General features: G+C 39.6%; 1 protein-coding gene across 1 annotated transcript in view; it reads right to left on the bottom strand.

Annotated features, from left to right (window-relative positions):
* Nucleotides 1–27,335, bottom strand: part of LOC139741030 (protein kinase C-like) — a 170,420-nt gene that overhangs the window by 104,425 nt on the left and 38,660 nt on the right. The window contains exon 2 of the mRNA XM_071651619.1: nt 12,419–12,530. Within this exon, the coding sequence (XP_071507720.1) occupies nt 12,419–12,431 (13 nt within the window). The 5' untranslated portion in view covers nt 12,432–12,530. The remainder of the gene's footprint in view (nt 1–12,418; nt 12,531–27,335) is intronic.

Below are 27,335 nucleotides of genomic sequence, written 5' to 3'. Positions count from 1 at the left end.
CACACACACCAAATATCAATCTAAGAATCAAATTGGGATATGGCAGCGATTTTGCTACCCCAATTATCCATTCATTTTGACTGATGGATATGCGGCACGATGCATTCGGAAGCATTTCTACAGGGTGTCAGTTTCAAATGGGCAGATTTGTTATTAGGTTGTAAGGACACTCAGAAAATGGAACATTAGGCCTATATACTCCACTGGGTGATTTCAAGTTCGGTGCTAGTGCTAGTGCTAGTGCTAGCCCCCGAATAACAGCGTTAAATCGAGCTCCAACACCGACGGTCAGATTAACGAAGCGATACCGATCAAAATTATCGATCACCAGCACTAGGTGTTGGAATCACAGCACCGCGAGCTCCGCGGGAATTGCGCGACGAAAAAAGTGATTGCGCGTGATTACAGTCAAATATAAAAAGATGTGGCCATGACTGTTAAGTTTTAGACACATAACGAGGAAGAATGATTAAAATTCCACAAATTTCATCCCTTCTTTAAAACACAGTTATCCTAATTTTGCTCATAGGCTCAGATTTATAAAGCCATGTCGATGGTGTTCGTTTACGTTACGTGGGCGACCACTGCATTAGCATAGACTTTGCACGTAAAACGTGCAACTACTTATGGACGTATATAAGTCTCGCACGGCAACGCTAACACCAGCACCGAACTTGAAATGACGAAAATGATAATCCCTAGGGGCTAGTGTTAGTCAATGGAGAAAAAGCACGTAAATCGCTATCACAAACGGCGGAGCTCGGTTCAGCAGACGACATTCAACACCGAGCCCAGCACTAGCAACCGGAAATACGTCATAATTTTTGAGGTCAACTCCCAACACCGACGTGATTTCAAGTTCGGTTTTATCGCCAGTGCTAGTGCTATCTCAGCACTAGCACTAGCACTAGCACCGAACTTGAAATCACCCACTGTCCAACACAATGTATTGTGGGAGCTACATGTACATCTTATAGGCTCTAATTTTTGATACACAGATACAGAAACACACATGCTCACACACACACACACACACACAAATAATGAAATATAAGAAAATTACAGCAAAGCTACACTGTATCATTCCATATTGAGCACACATGTATCACATGGGAACCACAAGTTCACCTTTGAGTCTTACCTTATCAAACTGAGAAGCAATCATTAACATTAGTCAGATGGCCAAGCACATACGCTGTATCAGAATTAATTTCAGTTTCCTTCCCGGCCCATAAATTATGCACTAATTAATCAATATACAAATAAGTCTAAACAAACATCCTTTCAAAATTAATTTGAGATCACAGACAAAGTAAAAGAATAAAAAACAAAGACAAAATTTCCTGCACTTCATTGCTGTAGAATATTTCCCTCCAATCACATCAACATACTGTGGATAATACCCTGTGTCTGTAGTCTAATCAGACAGAAATTGAGGCAGTCACTGATGAAATGTCCTGTCAAAATGTGGCAGTTCTCTCTATTTTATTTATTTTTTTGTATAATCATTCTAAATTTGCTTGAAATTGGACCTTGTACAACTGTAGGTGCTGCCATCAGTCTAGAGTGGTATTCTCAACAGCTCATGAGCTGCAAATGCAGGAGAAAAAATATTCCATAAATTGTCCCATTGGAGAAATTCTTTGTTTGCATACATGACATCTTTCAACAGCCAGTGGGGGCAAAAAAGTTGATGTCCTGTATCAGACTCTGACACTGATGGTAGACAGTGAACATGAAACATGCCTTCAGACAGCCTTCATGCAACTTCAAGATGATAAAATACTGACGTAAAGTCTCATACGAATTGTATTTGTCATGACCAGTGCTTAATACATCAAGGGCAAACTATAGCAACTCTCATTAAAAAAACATTGCACAGAGGTGTCTCAAATAGAACTGACTTTTGTCATCTGAATTAATTATGATGATAACAACTGTCTCGAATGCACCACCTCAATCTTGTGCAATACTCAACACACCATGAGGAATCGTCTCACACATGTAATTCTAGAAACGGACAGGAAGATGGGCATAAAGAGCTCAAATGCACACAGCAGCAAGATTGAACAGGTGTGCCTTTGGGCTGACCTTGGGAAATGGAGAGATGTTCCTCTTCTTCTTCTTCTTCTTCTTCTTCTTCTTCTTCTTCTTCTTCTTCTTTTTTTTTTTTTTGGGGGGGGGGGGAGGAGGGTTTCACTCCGTAGCAAGGACACATTTACCCTACCCATGCATAGGCTTACCCCTCCCTGAGGGTTTGCTCTTCAGTAGGTACTCAATGCAAATAATCGTCTGGATGAAATAGATATAGCAGGATAATACAGTGTGCTCCCGTTATAACTATACACGGTTATAACAAAACTCTTGTTACAAACTAAGTAAAGACTCGGGTTCTGAAATTGTCAACAAATTATATCTTGAAAGAAAGACATTTATTTAGAGGGGGGAAGGTTCAGGTGTGAGTTTCTTCAACTTGTCTCCCTCTACAATTTTTTTTTCGGCATGTTTCTTAATTTACAGATCAGCAGTTGCGATCTTAACAAATATAATTTGTAGAGGGAGACAAATTGAAAAAACTCACACCTGAAATTATATCTTTATATACTTTATTGTTCAGTTATAACAAAATTTCTACAAAATGAAAGAAAACTGTCGGTCATAAGGACTTCATTATAATGGGAATCACCTGTACTGTCATATTAAATAAATTTCTACATATAGGTGAAGAGAAAGCAGCAAAAGTTTGAATACATTACACAGACTGCCAAGAGAATTCCCAAGAATTCAAAAGACATATGACTCTCAGTTTTACTATGTGACATATCAGATTTAGAATTAATTAAAAGTTGTGATGGCGACCATAGAGATGATTCATTAGTTCGATCCGTGAAGACAGAAACCGAAACCACTAAGGTGAGTTTGACTGGGTCAAATGACAGCTCACACCTGAGCTTCCAGGAAGTAATAGAAGCACTGCAGGCTCCAGATGTTTGATCGTCTCAGTAGTGTAATATCAACACTTCTGTACTTCAAAAAAGTCACTTTCTTTCTTGGTCAATATATACACTGGTCCTTGCCTATTCAGTGTTCTGTTTACATGTATGCAAATATGTTTTACGTAGAAACATTTGTGGCACATTGATTTTTTTTTCCAGATTTGGTACTGTTTTTGGTTAATGCAAATTTCTAACAAAGGATTTTTTTTTTTAATGCATGGAGCAGTCCAAGGAAAACAAACTGATGGTTCGTATACAACTCAAATATGAAGATTTGCAATGCCTCACTCCTCAAGCCCTCAGCTGGCAGTGAAGCCCCAACACATACAAATTCAGATGGTACAAGCATTCGGAGTCACTCGATGCGAGCAACCATTGGCCCCGTCCCAACTATCTTTCTTTGTAAAACAGCAAGAAATACTTTCAGTTCCTTACCATAACACAACATCTATCAATGACAATGTCTAAATGAAATGCCTTCCAATGACAGGGCAACACGGGAGATGAACTCCAAATATCGCAGGAAGCTGGCAGTAGACCTCTCTTTTCCTAGTCTAGATTCTGGACTCTTTTTATGATATCTTTAGTTGAGCTGCTAAACCTGTAGGGGTTGAGTCGAGTGATGCCGCGATCCCAAGAACCAGCAAAAAAAAAGTCTAGACAGATTGCTCTAAGCTGAAAACAGAGGTCAAAAGTTCACGCACCTGTATGCATACATTCCCTTAGAATTCTGAGGAAAAAGTCAAAATTAGAATAAAGCAATCGGTCTCGACTTATTGTTCTCAGTTTCTCAGGATCGCGCCTTCCCTCAACTTGACGCATACAGATTTAGCAGCTGGAGTAAAGATATCATTAGAAAAAAAAAAAATAGCCCAGAATCTGGACTTCTCTCTTCCTTTGGAGTCAACACGAGGACTGTCGTGTGCCTATGTCAACTCCACTTACCCTGCCTGCATGCATGCATGCTCGGAGTTGCGAATCAATCACGTTTCTCGAGGGCAAGAGACGGAAGGCAAAGTGGTGCGAAAGATGGCACATGAATGCTAGTCAGGTGTCGAACATCGTCTACGAGTGATATTTCACAACACTCTCAAGGTCCCTCACCTATGATTCATTTTCCATTAGTCTGTAGACATATACATATATATATATATATATATATATATGTATGTATATATATATATATATATATATATGTATATATATATATATATATATATATATATATATATATATATATATATATATATATATATATATCATATTCAACTCTCCAAGAGACAATATCATATATGAAGATGCTGCATGTAATGGAATGTTCAGGCCTGATGCATTACTTTCGAGGTGACTTGAGTGAAATAAGCAATAAAAACTATATAAAGGTCAAACTCAATATGTGCATTGAATGATAATAATGATATTGTAACACACAGGGAAAATAATGCCAATGAACAATGATTATGCTATAAAGGATATATCTACAGGATGTATGTCAGTATATATATATATATCACAGTAATTCTCATTTCAATGTGTAAACTTGTTTCTCTTGGCTACCTGTTCTTAATTTCTAACCAAATATCTGTTAAAGGTCCTGTTTATCTTTAATCAAATTTACCAGAAATTAAAAAAAAGTGTCCAAGATATCACATTTGATGCATATGTGTAGGTCTGTTGTATCACAAAACACCCTACCATATAACATTTTCACAATAAAGCCTAAGATATAAGGAGATATCAGTATTTTTCTCATTAAACCATAACTGTAGATGGTTTAGTCTGGAAACATTTTTATTACAACTATTGTTCACATTTTGTGTATTTTTATACACTTAACATCAATTATATGGATTCAAATTTTGACAGTGGTTGTTTTTATCCCTAACTCAGATTTTAGAACTATTTCAAAGCACCAATGCTGGGTTTTTGTTTCATCTGCAAATGGTAAATTATGCCTTTAATGGGAGAGCTTGCAGAAGTCCCACTGACTGTAAAGCTGAATTACTTGAAAGCTGAGGGTAGCTACAAATTTTTTATTTATAAACAAAATGTTTATTGCTTTGTCATTTATGTCATTGTACTTCTCAGGGTTAAAATAACTGCTGAATTCACAGCAACATCTATCGAAGAGATCTGAAGCATGAATAAGAGCATAAAGAGACTGTTAAATGAGATATATTGTTTACATTTAACACAAACTACCATTTATTTAGAGTTTCAATCACATGCATGCCAGCACTCAAACACACTCACAACCGACATAATATATCACCTATTCAGATTTGTTATAACGAAGAAGAGAAATCATGAGGCATAAAGCAAGGAAAAAACCTCTGAAATGTCATCCTTTTGACTTTCATTCAAAAGTAACATGTCATGCAGTCATTCACATGTGTACACATCACACAGACACACAAGTCATAACATACAGCTTTCAGGATCAAATGTGACCCTGCACCACAAAACCAACAAAATGTCGCCAGATATGGATTTTTAGTTAAGGACAGATTCTGAAAGAGCAGACTCTAAGCTTTAAAATGATGTATAACTCAATTCAAATGGACTCTCCTAACCTATCTAAATATTGGAGAGAAAGAGCACACTCTGGATAAGTGTGAACTGAGAAAAGAGGCTCTGAAGAACATGGTCTATTTAAGTACTTAATCTTTACCAAGCCGCACTATCTGGGCGACGAATGGAACAAATAACAGGATGATAACCACCAGAGCAACAACAATGAAGGGATTATGAGATTAAGCTGAAATTAGGCATGCTTTATTGACACATTCTGTTGATAATCCATACCAATTTTCAAAGCAGAAGCATCATCCCTTCTAAAACTATTGGAGTTGAAAGTGATGAGCATGGACAGGGTTTTTAAGAAATGAAAAGAGGGCTCTTTGAGAAACACCTCATTACACTATTCTACCAAAGGGTGTTCCAGAAAAACTGCTAAAAACCAAATTTCCTTTTTGTTTTACGATCCCAAACTTTAGTATAATGTAAAACAAGACTTGCTCTTTTAGAAAACATTAAGTCAAGATTGGCTAGATTGACCTATTACACCTATTTTCAGCTCTCACACAAAATCAGTGCGTGTGACTTTTTGTTCGTTTTGTGATGCACGGTCACAAATATCAATTGCCGGGGAAGAGGGAGGGGTGGTGTATCTCTGCGGTACTACCAGCTGGACAGAGTCTTCCAGTAGGGAGGGGGAGATGAGGGGAATCCCCCTTAAAGGACAAGTCCACCTTAATAAACATGTGGATTGAAAGACTGCAGCAATATTAGTAGAACACATTGGTGAAGGTTTGAGTAAAATCAAACAATCCACTCAAAAGTTATCAATTTTTAAAGTGTTAGTTCCAGGATCATTGGACAAGAAGACTACTACAGCTTGTGATATTATATGTGTAGAACAATATAAAGAAAATAGAAAAATCACCCTATTTTCACTTTTCTTGCATACTAAGAGAGCACATGACTTGCCTCTTTCAGAAGGCAGGAGGAGTAATATCACCCTTAACATAGTCAGTTACAAACTGAGGGAATGTGTACCTTTTTTCATGAAATTAAATTTTGCATGATTCTCCTTATATTTTCCTGATATCATTCTACACATGTGACATCATCAACTGTAGTAGTTTTCTCATCCAGCAGTGACTACACAGAAATGTTAAAAATTTATAACTTTTTAAAGGATTGTCTGATTTTCCTCATGTTCTACTTTACATTGCTGCATAGTCTCAATCCACGTGTGTATAAAGGTGAATTGTCCTTTAAAGCATTAACGATCGCCCCGTCACTGTACAGGCATGCTAACCTGGAAACATTGAACTGCACATTACTTGAATATGAGACCATTCTGAAGCAAATAATTTTCACACAACAATAGATATGTAATGTACTCTTAAATGAATCCCACAAGGATTGGAACAGTCATCCCCCATCATTCCCACTGATTCCCACTGATCAGTAACTAGCCATCCCCTTTAATTCTACCATTGGTCCAGGTTCAAATGACATTATCAAGCCATGGATCAACTTGCTAAGAGGCAAAAACTGGATACATGTATGTGCAGCCAGCGCGTAAGCATTACAACCCATATCCCATCATCGCACATGATCTTATCAGGCCAGCTACACAGACAGGTATGCTGACCAGGTATCGCGCACTAGAACTACATGTATGCGCTTAAAACATACGTGATCTGTTTTGCCCCTCAGGCAACACTTTTTTTTAATGTCGAGGAACCTTGTTGATACCACTGGTAATTGCACTGCATAAAAAAAAACCAACTTCATATTTATTGTATGGTCCAGTAAGGGTTAATGGAGCTTTAATGCAATTTCTCCCCAACACAGTGGGTTGGGTCACAAGAGAAGAAGCCGTGCCATGCACAGGAAGTGTGGCAAAAGGTGGTTGTTTGTTGTGGCATGAAAATGTACCAATCCATTACTTTATAACTCTGCTGGGACGGACGTGTGCAACACTGTTTTGGTTTGCAATGAAATTATCCATCACTTCTAGAAGAGAGGGGCATGGTGAAAAGAAGGAACATAGGCAGAGAATGGAGATGGGGGGGGGGGTAGAAGGGGTAGAGACAGAGGAGAGAGGGGAAGAAGAAGAGTGAGGGAGAAATAATGGAAAGACAAGGCTGAGAATTAAAGGAAAGGAGGCAGAGAAAGAGGAGAGCTGAGGAGACAGAAAAGAGGGGGAGAGAAAGAGATGTAAAAGAGAGAGATGATACTAAAGAGGGAGAGATAAATAGAGTATGAGAGTGAGATAAAAAGGTGAGAGATGAGAGAGGGAGAGAGGAGGAGGATATAAAAGAATGACAGAAGAGAGAGGGAGAGGGGGTGAGGGGGGGGGGGAAGAGCGAGGAAGAGTGTACCACCTACCAAAGGTGTCTCTCTCCCAAATGGCGTAATGGACCTTTAATATGATTAAGCAGTGTTGCGGAGTGGCCCGGCCGTGGACCGTTACAATTTGTCGATCTGATGGCATTCTAAACACGGTAATTTCATTTGGCAAGCCTCTCTCTCCCCCCTCTGATCCCTTAACCCTCATCAAAAATACACAAAAAATGCAAGCAAACTGGAGCCAAAAATATCACTCCCTGACAAGCACTTGCCGAGCCTCTCCCGTAAGTAAAGGCAGCAGACTTGGAGACCACCCAAAAAAAAGTTAAAAGTAAACACACAGAATCATGCAGATCAATTATTCAACTTCCAATTACAATCCTCCATCTCTCCCTCTCTTCCCCCTCCCCCCCCCCCCTTCTATCTCTCTGTCTACGAGATGGGGGTAGCATAAAAAGGGCAGAGGGAGCAATTGCAGGAAATGAGACTTTTCAAATTTATTTCGCCTTCCCTACGATAGCAGAAAGCAATGAAATTAACCCTGCCACTGCCAAAGACCGCCTCTCTGCGCTCGTTCTCAATGACATTTTTAGGTTATGGTCCTGGGAGGATTAATCCAACAGAATGAAGAGCACCATCACTTACTGTCTTCCACAAAATGCCTACTCTTGATGCAAAACTATTCAAAACCAAAAATTCCAGCCAATCCATGCTAAATTCAATCACCCTCTGCACTGGTACTCTTTGACAATATTTACAGTGCGTTTGCTGCCTTTCTTTTTTGTTTTTCTTATAGAACCCAACTATCATAAAGTAATTGAAGCACATAGGTATGTATGACATATCACAGCCTTTATCTTTCTGTTAGCCTGTTTAAGACTAGTCCCAAATATACTTGGGCAGGTGTCTATGGAAAATGAATGTTATAGCAAAATCAGGTTGTCTTCAGCGGGTTAAACTTGCAATGTTCTTATTGTTTGTGATGCTGAAAATATTCTTCTCAAGGCAACTCCATCCTAAAAAAAAAGAGACTGACAGAAAGAAAGAGACTCTTCTCTCTCTCTCTCTCTCTCCCTGCTAATATATTCATCAACATGTCCATCTCTATCTCTTACTCAGTCTCTTTCTCTATCTCTTACTCAGTCTCTTTCTCTATCTCTTACTCAGTCTCTTTCTCTATCTCTTACTCAGATTCTTTCTCTATCTCTTACTCAGTCTCTTTCTCTATCTCTTACTCAGTCTCTTTCTCTATCTCTTACTCAGTCTCTTTCTCTATCTCTTACTCAGTCTCTTTCTCTATCTCTTACTCAGTCTCTTTCTCTATCTCTTACTCAGTCTCTTTCTCTATCTCTTTCTCAGTCTCTTTCTATGTTTCACTCACTTGTATACCTCTGTGTCTTCCTTTCTCAATGTGACACAGAATTCTCCTTATATCAGAGCTCTGAGAGCTTACTCGACATCTCACACATCAACACACTCCATCTCTCACTGGAGACGAGGAACACGCTGACAGACAAACCAAAACACACACAGACAAGGGTTTGCCAACATTCCCCTTATCTCCCCCTCTCTCTCTCTCCCACTCATTCACAAACTGTTGCTTCCCTCTCAAATGTATAAGTCCATGAGGGGTATAAAAGGGGCGGTGTGGACTTCCCTCTGACATACATCTAGTGGTTGGCGGAGCAATAAACATCTTGAACTGATCAGGCAGGCTTGGAAGGACAGAAAAACAGACCGAGAATGATAGAACGAGAGAAACATATCAAGAGATCAGGAGAGAGACACAGACAGAGAGAATGAAGGTATGGAAGAAACAGGGAAAGGCAAAGGAAAAGGTGTAGGTTAGCAGAGTTGGTATGAGATAGAGGAAAATGTCATGAGCGATAAGATGTTAAGAGGTATATACTGTATAAGCTGTTATTTTCGCGAGGGTTTAATTTTGCAAATTTCGCGAATCACAGTTGGATCGCGAATTTAAGAACGCGTGAAAATGTCTCACTGCACTTGGGTAATAGTGCATTAATGTTAGCCTAAGTGTCAATTCGCAAAAACAACATCTTGCGAAAATATCTAGGATCTCCTTATTCGTGAAAATATCTGTACGTGAAAATAACGGCGTATACAGTTAGTCAGAAAGATACAAAAGTGACAAAATACAGAAACTGACTATTAACCTGTTCTGTACGGGAACCTGGTGGTCTGTGTATTAAGTCTATGGGGGATCACAGAGTTCAACATGGAATGGGTTAAAACGAAGAGGAGGCTTGGAGGAGAGATCAGAGGGCAAGAGAGAAGAGAAGGAATGAGAGACAGAGTGAAGGAAGGAGGGTGAGAAATAAAGGAAGAAGATGGAGAGAAGAGAGGCATTATTTGTGGAGCGATCATTTCCCCTCGCGATGCGGAAGCCGCATCGTCACGGCGCCAACTTCTGATGAGAATGCATGGCCCGATGAGTCTTCGATGAGCCATTGGGAGGGGGGTACACGTCACGTTTTGGGGGTGCTGCTTTCAGGCACCGGATGCATGGGAGGGTCACAGGGGACAAGGGGAAGGGGGGGGGGGGAGCCAGGAATGGTGTGAGGTAACAAGGGGAAGGGAGGGGGAACCAGGGGTGGTGTGAGATGACAAGTGGGGGCTAGGTGATGAAGGGTGTTTCTTGACGCAACAATTTCCACCTTGCCATCACGGTTCTCCCTCCAGTTCAGCACTTTGTGTTCGCTGATGAGGATATAATTATTCTAACCCCTGGGAGTTGAGAGCGAAAAGGTCATTTCTTTTTGGATGTTGTGGCTGTGATGATCATGGAATGTAATGATGTAATCATTAAAAATTCCTTTTAAAAAGGAACAAAAATCTCTGATATTTTCAATGTACTTATTTCAATGTTTTAGGTGTGATATCTACTGAATAGCTATATCATTACATCATTGACATCAAGTCTTTGAGTACTAACTGTTGGGTTATGTGCAGTCATTATGTGACATTACTCTGGCTGAAACCATAAACACGCTTTGTTGGTGCAGATTGGCACATGCTGGATCTCTGTTTTATGCCAATTGCCACAGATTCCTGGAAACTAATTGTCAATGTTTACAGATTAGCTAATCCCCTTAATCACTATCATGTCACCATGGCCTTCCTGTGGGACTGAGGCACATTGCTATACGTGAGTGGGCTTTGCTAACTTTCCAATGAGGTCAAGTGTGAATGGATTACTAAATGCGGATGAAAAAGTTTGGCATGGTGCTAATGCTTTGAATCATCAGTCACCAAATCATCACATACAGTGTAATGAGTGCATTCAATAAGAACTCCATACGGCATTGCTCCAGTTACGAAACTGAAGGTGTCTTCATGAGTGATTCTGCATGTACTTCTTTATCCAGGCAAAATGTGGAGGTCTTCCCACCTAAATGAAATCCACCTCACATTCACACTGATTTCTTGGGATGCAATATCGCATCGCAGAATATGGTCCTATGGTACACAGTCTGAGATCTATGATAAAATGGCAGATGATTTATGAACTACCCCTCAATGGAAAGCAACAGCCTGCGATATCGCTCACAGTAGCACTGACACGCATTATCCCAAGACAAAATCACACAGTGTGAGGGCAGGTTTCAGAGTGACATCATCAAGTATTCAGTCATGCAAATCAAAGAATTCACTGGAGAAATTCAGGTCCATCAGCAAAAAACAAACAGATGAATTATTCTCAAAACATGCAGCCGACACCTTTCTTCTGAGAAAAGCCATCGGAGCATGCATCCGTGCCTTAGGAGATAGGGCATGAGAGGGAATGGAGGCGCTTGCATGAGTAAGCAACTGATGCAGTCAGATCGCTATGGAAACGAGATGGGAGAAGATGCCACCAGAGATGTTGAATTCATATCTCTTGTGATGCACACTGTAAAAGTGGAACTTTTCACATGGGTAAATTTTGTGCTTGGCCTGGTAAGATGAATTTCACATGATTTCAATGTCATGATATCATAGCATAAAGTGATATTACATATAACCAGCAAAACTTTGCGTGTTTTTATTTTTGCACCAGTTTCATATGTCACAAAAGTGGTGAAATTTTCCACTTTGAAGGATCACAGTTTGTCCAATTATGATCTATCACAGCAAAGTGTCTGTTGCCAAGTCATCTCCTGACTGCAATGAATCGTACCAGGTCAGATACATACTATCTGCCCTTGCTTCCAATGCTATGTGAAGTTCATGCTACATGCAAGAAATGTCTTTTTTTGTTCCTACGTTTGTCAGCAATACAGCTTTTTACTCTGGCATCTGTTATCTGTCTGTAAATCCACACACTGTATGGAACAACATACAAGATATTCCATAAATTTGGCCCCTGGTATTGATGAACTAATGCACACACAGCCCGCATCTTTTGATTCATATACACATCAGTTGGCTGTTACAGACTGCACTAGGGCCCTGTTGTATGCACAGCAGTGTAATGAGAACAGACAAAACCACCTGTTGCATTTCATTCTGACCCCAGTATGCATAGGGTTAAGGAAGGGGGTTCAAGTGGTACTCACATCCGCACTTCATGCCCTGGTGGTAGAGACCGTAAAGGAGCGAGCCGCAGTGGTCGCAGAAGGTGGGGCTGCTGTAGCTGTATACCCTGAACTTGTGCTTGTTCCTGGGATCCTGGACGGTAGAAAGAAGAGAAATGTGATAATATGTGTTATGAGAGAAGCGTGACATTCGCCTAATAAGTCCTCGACTAATTCTAGAGCAGAAATTATCACCTTGTCCTTGTTTAGGTTGAAAACTCAAAATTCTATTGGAGATCTTATTTTGAGATTCTAAAGATTGCATGAAATTGCAAAAAATCAACAAATCTGTTTTTAAGATGATTAAAGAAGATTTGAGACAGGATTATAAACTTTGGTATTTCTGTTACATTGCCAATTTAAGGAACAGTTACAAGTTTAGTACTTTACCGTTTATTTCATGGTTCTGAGATTTGAATCAGAATTAGCTTATGACCAAATTAGGAGTGAAATGAACTAAGACTTTTCATTTTATTCCATAACGCTCCAGCACTGAATGATAAATATCATTATGAAAAAATACAACATCATCAAAATGGAAAAAAAAAGTGTTGTTACTCATGACTTTTTACTCATGCAACTACACGTCCACTTCAACAAGTGTAAAGGGCTCACTCTCTCATTCGTTCAATGTCAAGACAATTATGACAATCTTTGCTGGAAAGTTAGAAAACATTGTGCCTAGCCACGATGATTCTTTGCACATTTAAAGCTCTGTTAATCATCTAAGTGTACAGGCACTCAGCTGCAACTGGGTAATCTCTTTTCATTGGTAATCAGTTGGCAGACAGCTGTACCAAATGGCAGAGATGGCAGTCCACGGAATGTGTCAGGTTGCAAACAAAGTACAGTAAGGGCTTAAAAACAGCCATGAGGTTTTGAAATGATGGATGTCACAAATACATGGTTCTATGGAATGGCACGAAGATACGTCAACCAACTCAACAACTCATAACTGTTATATATATTACTAATAGATAGTCCACTTCTTGGTAAGACCAAAGTCTCATGTGCCCTGGCATTGACCCTTGAACTCTTCCTCCTTTGCCCTTTTCTCTCTTCCTCTGTTTTCCTGTCCCCCTCTGGCCTTTGACCTCCTATTTATTCTTTCCACGCGTATGTAAGAGAGCAGCTTTGTTTTTGTCTGTGTGTGCGTTTTGTGTGCATACTCGTTTTATGTTCTCTTTCCCGAGGACTATGTCAAATTGTCTTGTTGCATTATTACTATAATTTTCACGACTCATGAGGGGACTGCATTCTACAAGCTTGGCTTTTTAGCAGTCCCCTCCATTTCCGACCTTTTCTTTCTTATGATTCAGTCACATTTTGCCCATGTATTTTTTCAACTAGTATGTTTATTGATTCATGTAAACAAATGACGTGTATCTAAATTTCATTTGGAAATGTAATAGTTACATTGTACTTACTTTGTTTATATGAAATTGTCATATTATATGCTTTGGCCGGAAATGAAATAAAAATGAAATGAAATGAAATGAACTCAACAATACTGTTTACTTCTTGCTGGCAATAAATGACACTAGCATATGCATGATCCATAAATTAGCATGTGGTTTTTATGGTCACAATCTATTCCTCTCCAGTCCCACACTGGCTTTTTGCTGTATGCATTGACCTCCAAGTTGCAAACCCTCAAATGAAGTCAATGTAACAAGGCATTAGTTGGATGTTATCTGAACTTGCGTAAGACTGCTACACAGGCAAACACACACACACACATATACGCACACACACACGCACACACACACACTCTTTACTGAGACGTATCAAGACGTAATAAGGGAGAAAATCTCATTAGATCGGTAACTAAAAAGCACTTCTCACTTTAATTACACTCTACTCTGACCCTGGGACTGTAATTTTTCACCCCCACGCCTGACACAACATGCCTTGTATCAAAGGCGCATGCTCCAGACGACTCCCATGTACTGCCCTTTGAATCTTCCACCGGAGCCGCTATCTAGTAATCAATTCAACAGTTGTTGGTTTGATGATGCATAATTCATACCATTCCACTAATCTGGAAAGATCCAACTAGAATTCTGCCCACATCTACCAATCACTTCAACCTGTGTATTCAAATTTATGGATATTATCAGAAGGACACTCTAACAAGGTTTTTTATATGCTCGATGCTAATGGATACATTTTGAGGTGATGCATGCATTCTGTGTGCATTGGTTGTTGCTACATCGGGCCTACAGGGAAAGTTTTGACAGGAAGACAAGCTTTGGGAGAAAAAAAAACACTACAAAACAAAAAGCAACAGTTATGTCAACATAATGTTTAACTCATTAGGTAGCAAATCTTGAGTGGATGTGTTCGTACACATTGTATGAGGATTTGCTTGAGTTGACAAACTTCATATCTACTGAAGATGGTTGGCAGAGGTGAATATGTATCCCACTGATGATGCTCATTGGTTACGTTCGTTAAAGGGGAAGGCTAGTAACTGATCAGTGGGAATCAGTGGAAATGCTGGGAGATGATTGTTCCAATCCTTATGGGATTCATTCAAGAGTTCATTGTATATCTATTGTTGTGTGAAAATGATTTGCTTCAGAACGGTCTCATATTCAAGTAATGTGCAGATTAATGCTCCGTCACTGACCAGGGACGCTAACCTGGAAGCATTAAACTGCACATTACTTGAATATGAGACCTTTCTGAAGCAAATCATTTTCGAACAACAATAGATATACAATGAACTCTTGAATGAATCCCATAAGGATTGGAACAATCATCTCCCAGCATTTCCACTGATTCCCACTGATCAGTTACTAGCCTTCCCCTTTAATCTATTCTTTTCATCAGCAACTACCAGAATGGTTTAGATGTTGTCATAAACTATGATGAATATTACAGGATCTGTATCACAACATATTACTCAACTACTACGGGACCATATTCCTAAAGGATAAAAGGCATCTGTGCAGGTGCTTTAGTCCACCCTTCACATAAATTAACATAGTTTACAACCTGACAAGTTGCGGCCCGCTACGAGAGACATGTCCATCAAATATGTAGCAGCTGAGGCTATGGGTTCCTCATCACCATGCAGTGTCACAAGCACCACATAGAAAGACATGAAATATTGCCCTAGTTCTGGACCAAAGGAACTACATACAACTAACTCTGCATCATCAGCTTACACTGCAAACTTCAAATAACCACTCCTTTTGAAAACAAAACTATACTGAACATTGCATATATGTATGTTTGTATATCTATACATGATAACTGCACATACTTTTACATATTTTCTTGAGTTATCTCATTTCATTACCAGCATAAACCCACTGTTTATCAGAGGCGATAGACTACAAAATCTCACAGGTGACAAGTTTTTAAGTCTCATGCATACATAGGAGGGTTTAGGAAGATAAATTGACAGTGATTGTAATGTTCTGAGATGCAAGCAAGAATCTTGAAGTAAAGTAAGATGTGAGGAACTAACAGCATCAATAATTCAGTTTGACTGTGAAACATATTACTTTTTTACAGTGATACACTATTTAATGGGAGAGTAGACAACTACAATATAATAATAACAATAATAATAGAGAGACTCTTATAAAGCACTCATTCTACCCAAAGAGATACTCATGGCACTGTGGAACAGAATATTATGTAACAACAGAGTATCATAGAAGATATAACATAAGAACAATATATACATACATATATACAAATGTTTGTATACATGCTTGTTATATGTGATGTGGCTTTTTTTGGGGGGGGGGGGGTGGTTGTTTTGCTGAGAACAATTTCCACACATTATTACTTAAAAGTATTGACTGGAGGATTGTATAATCCTACTCCACTTATGTAAGAGGTAATTTCCAGATCTGAAAGAGGGGCCCTAATAAACACATCTAAAAATAACAAAATCCCAATCAAATGGCCATGCCCCACTTTCACCATGGTGTCTCAAAGAGCAGCGACCTCCATTTCCACGACTGCCCAATCACAGCTATTGTTGAAATTTTTATGAAAGCCTGCGTTGGCTACAAAGAGTTAATCAAAAAAACTACTTTTAGACACCAGCAAACATTTTTCCAATCCTCCTCTGCCCCTCCCCCCTCCCTTGATTACACACACACACACACACACACACACACACACACACTCACACACACACACACACACACACACACACTCACACACACACACACACACACAAACACACACCTGGCTCAGATGTCAGTGATGATTAAGTAATGACATCATTAGTTTCTAGCCTTGACGACAACGATGTATAGACAGACAGACAGACAGACAGACAGACAGACAGAGGAACAAAAACCAACGAAGCCACAGGCCACCTTAGAAGGTAATGCCCTAGATTATTGTGGCACATTTGACATGAACCTCACACACGCATGCACAAATGGAATCGATCAGAATTGGTACACTGTATCACGTTTCAGCCTTCATCTCATTACATGGCCTTATTATGCAGTGAAATATCAGTTTTTGGAGCAGAGAAACCACTAAGCTTTTCAATTGCAGGAGTTGAAAAAAAGAAATATGCATCTATGCATGCATCTGATGGGAAATGGAATAAGCATGTGACATCATTCTCGGTGGATTTGTCGCCACGGCAACAAGAGCATCTCCTGAGCCCCTGTGACATGAGGGCTTTTATCTCGCCAGGGATGACAACCCTGCTTCAGACTAGTTTTTGCCCAAATCTAAAATAATAAGGAAAAAAAGTTAAGTCTGTGTTAGGATGCGACAAGGCTTTGTCACTCTACTTTTGTACATCGAACTTTCATCATAGAACGGGAGGCATTCTTGACATGCTTTTCTTGATATTGGTTCATTAAAGGGATCTGGAGGAGCGCATTAAAGATAATGATGGCGTGATTGAAGGAACAAGGTAATCTCATTTCCCAGACTGATGGGGTACCTAATGACAAGATGGTAGTTCCAGGGTCCCAAAGCGTTTCTTTTTTAATCATGTCGTTGTCGGCAGCAGGGTCAATTTGATGATTGGACGGCAAACCAAGACCGCTTGGACCCATGGGAGTGTGTGGTCATCCTATGTCTCTAAACTTCCATTGTATTACACTCTCTCTCTCTTCTCTCTGTATTTGTTAAACATATAGATAAATACGTATACATGTACACATACATCATTTGTCTACAAAAACATTGCCATATACATAAATGTATGCATATATACTGTATATATCTACAGTCTTATTTACCTCTGTATATGTACGTAAACATACTCATATCCCTATACACAAAATACACCTCATGGATTTATAGTCTCTGTTTTACTAGGCTATGAGATACCAAATTCTTTGTTTTGCTATTCCTTTCTTCTGATTTCTCTTTCCTTGTTTCTTCTTCTTCTTCTTCTTCTTCTTCTTCTTCTCCCACTATCTATGCTTATCTCTCTTCAACCCTTCCATATCTCCCTCTCTATCTCTGTTTATCTCACTTTGAGTAATTTTCATGCTTCTCTACCTGCTTTCACGTCCCACATCTCCCTTCATCTTTTGATGAATACGGCTCATATTGATGATTTTCATATGTGCTGCTGTAGCATAAAATGCTACGAACAGTCTGTCAACTGTTATCTCCGTACCTCGATCATCTCCATAGCCAAGTTTTCCTAGTTTGGCCTTTTCTTCTACACTTCTCATAATTTGCGTTGTGGCTTCAACTCATCCATTTTAATGCTTTCTGCGTAAACCCGGATATTTCTTGATTTCCTTTGTTTCCCCTCCTATCATAAGAAATCTCATTCAACTCCTTATCAATGGGTAATGCAGCTCCCCAAAGTCTGTAGTTTTCAAGTTCCAATTTCTGATTTCTTCCCCTGATTGAATATAGTGATACGCTCTCTCTCTCTCTCTCCTTTCCTCTTTCTCTCTCTGTCTCTTTATTCAAGCAGCTTTCGGCTCAGTTCTCAATTCAAATCATGCCTCAATGAAACTGTCATATTGTTGGCTGAGTACCAGAAGGCTGTTACTGCAGTTTTTTTGGGGTACTGAATTATTGGTATCACACTGTAGAGCATGATCTCCTTGACACTGTGATGTCAATTTTTTTAATCACTTTCTTTTCAGTAAAACTTAAAAAAAAATATCAAATTCACATGGATGCTAATGTAACTGATATACAGAACTATGTTCACCAATCTAGCCTTACTTTATCAAATAAACTCTTTATTTCATGAAAATTGACTGTTTTGTTTTTATTTGTGCTTGAATCTTAAAACTCGATAGTGCCTTTCTGGTTCTCAGCCAACGATATTCTACCTTATTCTTGTCTGTCAGGCAGTCTATCCATCTCTCCGTCTATTCATTTTGTCTTCTGTTTTTCCAACCCTTCTCTCTGTCTCCATTTCTATCAAAATTCTTTCTCCTCCCCTTTAATACATCCCTCTACATCTCATCAATCATTTGGCTTCTCCTCCGCTCTCTCGCTCTCTCCTTCTTTCTCTCTCTCTTCCGCTCCTTCTCTATCTCTCCTGCTTTCTCATCTCATACAATCAGTCTGTGTGCGGGTATTATGCTCGGCTGCTGAGTGATGGTATAAACATCTGCCAGGGGTGCTTTTAAAGTACAGTCAGAGTTTCAGGAAGCTACTGTTCAAGGAGCAAAAAAAACCCAACAATCTTATTCACGTAAAACTTTGCCTTTTCACATGATTGCATTTTGCACAGGTATCGCACAATGTATGCAACATCAAGAATCAGACTTAGAAAGCATGGGATTTTAGCAATCAAGTAATGGAGATGAAACTGGCTCAGAAAAAAATTATCATAATTAATCCACATACCCACTGCCATGTACAGTTCATTAACACTTGCAGTATTCAATGACTTTTTAAAATTGACTTTTAATCTTTTGATACTATACACTATAAAAAAATGAATAAATTGAAAATAGAAGTACCAGTAATCATCACTTTTGGAATAAATGTAGTCATTTTTTTTTTATCAAGAAAAAAAAACTGTCACAAAAAAAAAAAAAAAATTGTAAGGGGCTTTAACATGTAGTGGCACCATCCTTTGATAAAATTGATATGCAATGTTTGCCTAAGCATCTTCCCCAAACATCATAGTTTGAAGTATTTCCTGAAGGGTATAAGATGGTTTGGCAAGACTGGTAGGAGTCAGTTTACACTCAAGGTTCTTGACACAAACCACCACAGTTACTTACATTCCAAAACTTCTTACTTTTGAGCATTAAAGGGATCATATCTCATTTTATTTTTCAGTCTGGAGCTTCCACTCTTCTTTAACGTGTAAGAAAGATAAATTACATTCTGGATGCGCTCTTACTGTGTGAGATACAGCTGGTATTATTGCATGCTGCATTATTAATGTGTGTAGTGAGCAACACATACATTTATATTCTTTCTCACACTAATACACATTATTGATCAGCACATTTAACACACACTCATCCCAATACCCAATTACACATTCATAACATATACACACATACTCACACACACACATTCACAAATACACACAGATAAGCAAACACAAACATACATGTACACACACAGCATTAGCATACGTCATAGAAGGGGAACTGCCTTTATGAGCCAGGGTATGTTGATAGAGAAAATGAGAGGCTGGCTAACAGGTGTCACATTGGAGGGTATTCCGGTATCATCGTCATGGCGACAAGCATAAAGGGATGTGTTAGGCATTGACGTTACAGTTGGGAAGAAAAAGAAACGTGATTATAGTAGTTACAAGGATAGGGCTATATAAATACAGCGGGTAATAATGATAAAGGTGATGTTGAAAAGTTTGACAATGATAATATAATGCTTTTGTTGATTGATAAGGAGATTGTTTAATCTGTGAAACAGAATTATGATGTCAATGAAAAGAACTAGAAAAGCACTCTGAGAGCATGGACCTCCGCCAAGCAGCTCATTTCCACAATCAATATTGATGATTTCCACACATACACGCACGCTGAAAATCACGCAATTTCGAAATGATAAAAAAGCCTTGTGTTTACCTCATCAGTTTCCTGCTGCGTGGCGCCTTGATGAGCAGAGCATGCGTTTTAGTGCGCGTATGCAAACCTCAAATACGCGCAGCTTGTACTCCCAAGTTCATTGACCCTATCTGCCAAAAGAGTAACAAAAAATCCTTGAAAACTTGATAAAGATTCCAAAATCACTACCAAAATTTAATCACCTGTTCCTTCTGCCATTATCAACTTTTCCTGTAAGTTTCATCAAAAATCTGTTTACAACTCTTTTCAAGTTATTTTGCAAACAGACAGACAAACAAACAAATAAATGCTGACAAAAATATAACCTTCTTGGTGGAGGTAATAACAATGATGATTATGCTAATGATAAAATAACAGTAAAGGCAAGATAAGGTAAAAAAGTTGTAAGCAGTTAGGTATGAGTGGTGCAGATCATTTGGTTAACCCATTGAGGACGAGTCCCGAGTAAACTTGGGCAGGTGTCTATGGGAAGTCTGTGTTACAGTAAAATCAGCCCGTCCTCAAAGGGTTAATACCGATGAAGCTGATAGCAGCACATAATGAAACTCTCGTATGCCCTGTCCAGCGGTAATGTGAAATTTACAAGGACTCGCTTCATACTGGACACTTGCTGGACAAGCTATTTTTATCTGCCTGCCAAGACTGTTTGATCAAAATCATGATGCTCAAAAGTCGACAGACTTTCAGTTAGATTTAGATTGTCATGAGCAGACATACCTCTACCCATTCTCTGGCTGGCTAGTTACTCTTTACAAATACAACAACAACAAAACCTGATTAAAAAAGAAAAGAAAAAACAGTGCAGAAGTTGAATGGTGGCAACACACTCCAAACCAACATCCTTGAAAGAAATGTCATCTGACTAGGTTCTTATGATTTTTTTCGAAACAAAAAAAACTTTAACCAAAATTTCTCACTGTGGGTTTTGCAGTGAGTTCCTTTGAAAGAAAAGTTGTTCCATCAGATAAAGCCTCAATAATCCAGCCTCCTCCAGAGATTGACATCAAACCTCCCTCCCTCATCCCTCTCTCATCTCTCCCCGTCCCCTGCCTTAACGCTTTCTTCCGCAATCCTCCAGTTTCAGGGAGGCCTTAGAACCGATCACAGACTAAGATTTCTCTTCGCCTCGGGACATTGGACCAGTTCCCTCCTTCCAAGATTGATTTGCACTGCCGTTCGTTCATCCGGCCAAGTGCAGCGCTACACGACCCACGGTACAATTCACCTCGTTGCCATGGCTACGAGTGCACTCGACAGTGCAGGGATGCGTGGCTGCGTGTGGGGAAGATGTTACACAACTGGCACATTTTGCCACCTTGGGTGATACCTCCTGGATATCAAAAAGGAGTTCAGATTTGATGCAAAATTCCTTGCAGCTTATGTGAATAAACGTCCCACGGGCTTTTTTGACTACGCAAAAGTATATGAATGCAATGTGCCCTCTACTTACAGAAGTACCATTGTTTGAGGAAGGTTCAAAACATTGCTTACCATGGAGCCAGTGGGACAGGAATATCAATGTTTGAAAAATACACCAGCACTAGTTCATGACATACAGTACAAGATGTACTAACGCATTGAGGACGAGTCCTGAGTATACACTCGGGCAGGTGTCTATGGCAAATGTGTGTTGGAGCAAAATCAGTCCGTCCTCAACGGGTTATGACACTTGTCTATCCAGCTCTATGAAAATACACACAATCTTTACTTTATATGCATTTCCTTTTTTTGGGGGGGGGGGGAAGGGGGAGAGGAGGAGAATTCTTCCATATCTACAGCCGTAATTCTCTAAACCCCCCTTCCAATAAGTAACATTTTGAATATCTAGTAGCAAGGTTTGAAAGTACAATTGTACATGGTATTTAGGAGCAATAAAAAGACACGATCTCACCAGTCTTTCCCCATAGGGTGCGTTCGAGCGCTCTAAAGCGAACCAAAGCGAACTGAACCAATGCATACCATACCGAACTGTGCCAGATTCGAAGCATTCAAGCGCTCTGTCGAGGAAGCGTACCTCACGATTTATTTTCAGAAAAGGTCACGCATTCTTGTAGCAAGAATGTCATCCACCTGGCGCTTGAACTACTTACAGCTGTCCCGAACAGAGAGAATGATGTTTTTGCATTGTTACGTATGCGCATGATACGCCCATGCTTTACAGCGAACTTTTGGTACGCTTTTGGTACGCTTTTGGAGCACATCGGGAAGTGGTCCACTTTTGGCTCGGTACAGTATGGTACGGTACGCTTTAGGAGCGTTCGAGCGCTCCTCTGGCGCGGGTAGGGTACGGTACAGTTCGCTTTAGAAGAGCACTCGGACGCACCCATAGACTATGGGGAAAGACTGGTGAGATCGCGTCTTTTTATTGCTCCTAAATAGACGTTCATCTCCTTGTTACCTTCTAGTATATGTCTTGCTTCTATAGTTGAATAATATATCATAATTTAAGGAATTTTCTATCTCTTTCTAAAACAAAATAAAAACAACAATAATGATCCCTATAACATAGTGTTCTAAAAGTGTATAAACTGCAAACAAAATACAGTACATCTACAAGTGTACCTGTCGAGGATACTCAATGGAAAATAATGACATACAAATATAACATGCCTCATCAGAAAAAGAAAAGAATGTTATATTTGTATTAGCAATTACTGATTCTTTGCGGTAACAGCCACGCACGACTGGCCACACAGCACTTGAAACCTACATTATTCAAATGTACTCAAATCAAGCGTTTCCCCCTAAGAATGGGTAACACGTCAACTGCAACATTCTGAGGAATTCCACGAATGCTCGTGTGCTCAACATTTCATGCCCCTATAATCTTCACTGGAAACGCATCGCACAATTATTGCTCGTGGTCACACACCCGATCATTCTAAAAACTACAATGTGTGATCTATTCAACATGTTTGAGCAAGTCCCTTATGCCTCCTTGATCTTTACGTCTGGCTTGCGCACATCCATGAAAGGCACGCTATATTTAGACAGCAAGCACTTGCGGTCTGCAATCTTTCAAATGTGAAAAATGAAAAACTGACGCATTTGGACACCTCACTAGGAGATGATCAAGGAAACGCAAAGGGAAGCATGGAATCCAAAATGTCTATTTTGTGCATCAAATCACGTGCTGTGTCCTCTTGTGACGTGCCCACAAGATTTCCTTTTAACCCTTAGCCTCTCTTAACCCGCTGAGGACGGACTGATTTTGTTACAATACACATTTCCCATACACACCTGCCCAAATATACTCGGGACTAGTCCTCAACGGGTTAATGTAAAATTTAGTTCTCCATACATGTATTACAGGGGCGGATCCAGGAATTCCGTAAAGGGAAGGCGCCTTTACAAAATTAAAGGGGGATGCACGTGCCCCTCCCCCCTCATTTTTCTTTTGTTTTAACAATGAATAAAGAGGGGGTGTGTCCGGTGTGCCCCCCTCTGGATTCACCACTGTATTATACACCCAATTCTTTAAGCAGGAAGGAAACAACTAGCTACAAATCTATGTACATACACAGTCTGTGTTTCCTCCCTCATAACTGCTGCAGAGCAGGTAAACTGCCGAACTGGTTAAATTGTAAAATTTGGTAATTATCTTAAAACCTTGTAAATTGTATAGTAATAATGTAAATTTAGTTTCTTTTCCTCTTTCTGCTTTACAATGTACCTCAGAATAGTTTTACTAGATAATAGCTCTATACAAATGTGCTGTACTATTATTATCATTATTATTATTACAACATATAATACAAAATTCACTTTTACAAGCAATAATAAACTGCTGCCTTTCCATGAGTTAATTCTTTGTATTTTAAAATCAGGGCTTAAATTACATAACTTCTGAGTGGCTTTAAGTCTCTGTAAATTGCCCTAAGAAGGCTATCACATAGGGAGTGTGAAAGTATTTTCAGGCAATGACGGAAAGTGGATGTACAACCTTCTTAGCAGAACAAATTCATCTATGTCCGTCTCTATTTGGTATCTTGAACTTGACAATATCTGCTACTCCTTGGCGCAAAAATTCTACTCCGGGATCGAGAAAGGTCAAAGGTCAAACACAGCCCTCCGCAGCCCTCAATTGAAACCGGAGGAGCTGCTATTTGGGGCGCTCTGTCGTGAAATACAACACTGAGCGGGCACTATTTGCTCGCACGTTGGCGGGGAAATTGAGCAAATATAGCCATAATGGCCGGCAAATTTTAATGAGGTCGCCCCGGCTCCCCTCGTATGCTCTCACCGCTGTGAAGGTGAAGGGCACGGCGTTAGAGAAAGGTAAATCGTGATCTTGTCTCCACTGAGGCAGAGCTCCATTAGTCAACACTAGAGCTGTGAATGAATGGGGGGGGGGGGGAGGAGGATATTTTTCCCATGGGACAGTGATGGTAATGGGTGGGGTGGGGGCAATGAGGATAGGGAATGGAGTAGAAGAGGCAGCGCTCTCCCTCTCTCTCCCTCTAAAAGCATCTCACAATATGCAGCGGGGTTGCCTTGTTTATAAATTTATCTCTGGTCTGGCGATATTTCACAGCCGTGATGCCTGGCAATGCGTTTGCCCATAAATCCCCCAAAGATTGCTGGCAGCTCATTTACATCGTTGCTGGGTGCGAATGTAAATGCACTAATTGGTTCATGGAACATTATGCACACAGTCACATATCACTACCACTTTATCACATTAGACATTTTTCTACTTTAATATCACAAAACAAGATATTGAAAATAGTCTGGTCACATATGTATGCAGTAAGATCACAATCAGGATATAAAATACAGGCAAAGAAGTAGAAGTAGTAGAAGTTGTAGTTTTAATTTTCCATCTCTATTACAATAAACACACAGAAAAATACAAACACACACACATACACATTCATAACCCACACCATGAGAAATGGCTGGAGTTGAATAATCGGCATGCAAATGCATAACAACAGCATTCCATAGTAAAATCTAATTTGATGTGGCAAAAACCTAAAATTCGGATTCAAAACAAAAAAAAAAATATATATATCAATATAGGTTGCTAGAATCTGCCATGTAGCGTTTCTAGAAAATGTCTCAGCAATCAACTGAAAAAGTTCCTCGTGTGGTTTGATCTCTGATGCTGTGGTGGCTCATGGCCTCAGGTTCCTGAGATAATTTCCCCCAAGGTGCATGAAGCCACAGCATCACCAGGGAAAGAGGATCTCCCTTCTTTGTAACCCCGCCCCACCCCCTCCCCCCCCCCCCCATTCTAAGACTGGCAGAAGAAAAAAAAAAACAACAACATAAAACTTGCCTAGGGGGTGAGATATATGCAAGTATCACACATGGGGCGAAACATAATGAGCATGCTCATACAGCCACGAGTCAAGATGTGGCTGTCGTTTGGCCGACGCCAACATGCCATCGGTGTTACTTTTCACCACACTCAAAGGGAGGTGGACGGGCAATCTCGCCTCCCGCCCACAGACTGGTCAAGGCTCAATCCAATCTTCACTTAGCTGGGCAGAATTTCTACACCCATTCAGCATATTGGTTTTAAACTTGAGCTGCCGTCACGAAAGAACAAGAAATCAATCTCATGTTACACAAGAATCAAATCAGAAGGATGGAGGTGGAACAATTTCTTCATGCAAAAGCGCCTGATCTTCAGGGGGAAAGAAAAAAGCTCGCTTCAACAGTACATTGATAACATAGCACAGAAATGCAACCTCCTGGTCGAACTTGCCTGCTAAACCTTACACCACAGCAAACATCACAAAGTCAAATGTCAGGGGAAACCGCCCTGTTTATCCGAGTGCATTTGAGCAAAGTCTTTCATGTGATTTTAAAAGATGAGATATAAAGTCAAAGACCAACTGATTGTTTTAATATTTATTAACCAGTTGAGGACGGGCTGATTTTGCTACAACATGCATTTTCCACAGACACCTGCCCGAATACTAGTACTTGGGACTTGTCCTTAAAGGGGTTAAGATGCGTACAAATCTGACCACAAAAACCAAGAGTGAACTGTGATTACACTGGTCTGACGTGCTGGTATTGGTACAGTTCTTACTCTTTTGATCAGAAACCATTTTACAGGATCAAAAATTCCAAAATGAAATGGAAAGTAGTATCACATGAAAGAACTTATTTATAATTTGATTAATCTTTTTGCTATGAAAATGAAGCTCCTGTACATATATTGCACATTTCAAGAAATTCGGTTATTCACAAATATACCCCCATCTTATGTCAGTCTCTGAGGCTTACATTATATAGCAAGGACTTCTATAGATATCTATAGAAATCACAGGAAGTTCTCCAAAGTTCTCCTAAGTATAGAATCACATTGGTCTTTTCCCAAGTCTTATTGAATTATGTATCATGGAATGATAAGAATAAAAATATGCAACTTAATTACAATTCTACTCTAAGTGAATTATATATCATGAAAATATTACAAGAAAATTATTCATTAATTTAATTACAATGCTAATACAACTCACTAGAGGAATTATTGTGTTAAAGTAACATTTGTTTGTTTGTTTGTTTCATATTTCCATCTGACAAGATGGCTGGAAGGCCCACATACATCTGCACCAGCTGGTCTTCCATGGGGTCCATTTGGATGTGAGAATTCACATCTACACTGACTCTCCCCTTAACCCATTGTCTTCGAAAACTAGATGTGCCATGTAGTACGCATTTGTTGAGGGAATCATATTCCAGAGCCAAAGATTTAGAAAGAGTTTGACGCTTTCCCCGTCAGGTTTGAGATCATACATGTAAGAGTCTCAGCTTGCCCGACATATCTCCTGAGCAGGATCAGTTCCACCTGACAGGGTGGGGAATCAGCTCATCTTCTCTCCTCTTCTCTCTCCTCCTCTTCCTACTTCTTCCTCTTCTTT

This window comes from Diadema antillarum, unplaced genomic scaffold, assembly GCF_040938485.1.
Source record: "Diadema antillarum isolate AM-2024a unplaced genomic scaffold, OU_Dant_1.0 seq00000898_RagTag, whole genome shotgun sequence".
NCBI classification, from domain to species: domain Eukaryota; kingdom Metazoa; phylum Echinodermata; class Echinoidea; order Diadematoida; family Diadematidae; genus Diadema; species Diadema antillarum.
The sequence above is the reverse complement of the archived record's forward strand: the minus strand, read 5'-3'. Positions and strand labels throughout refer to the sequence as shown.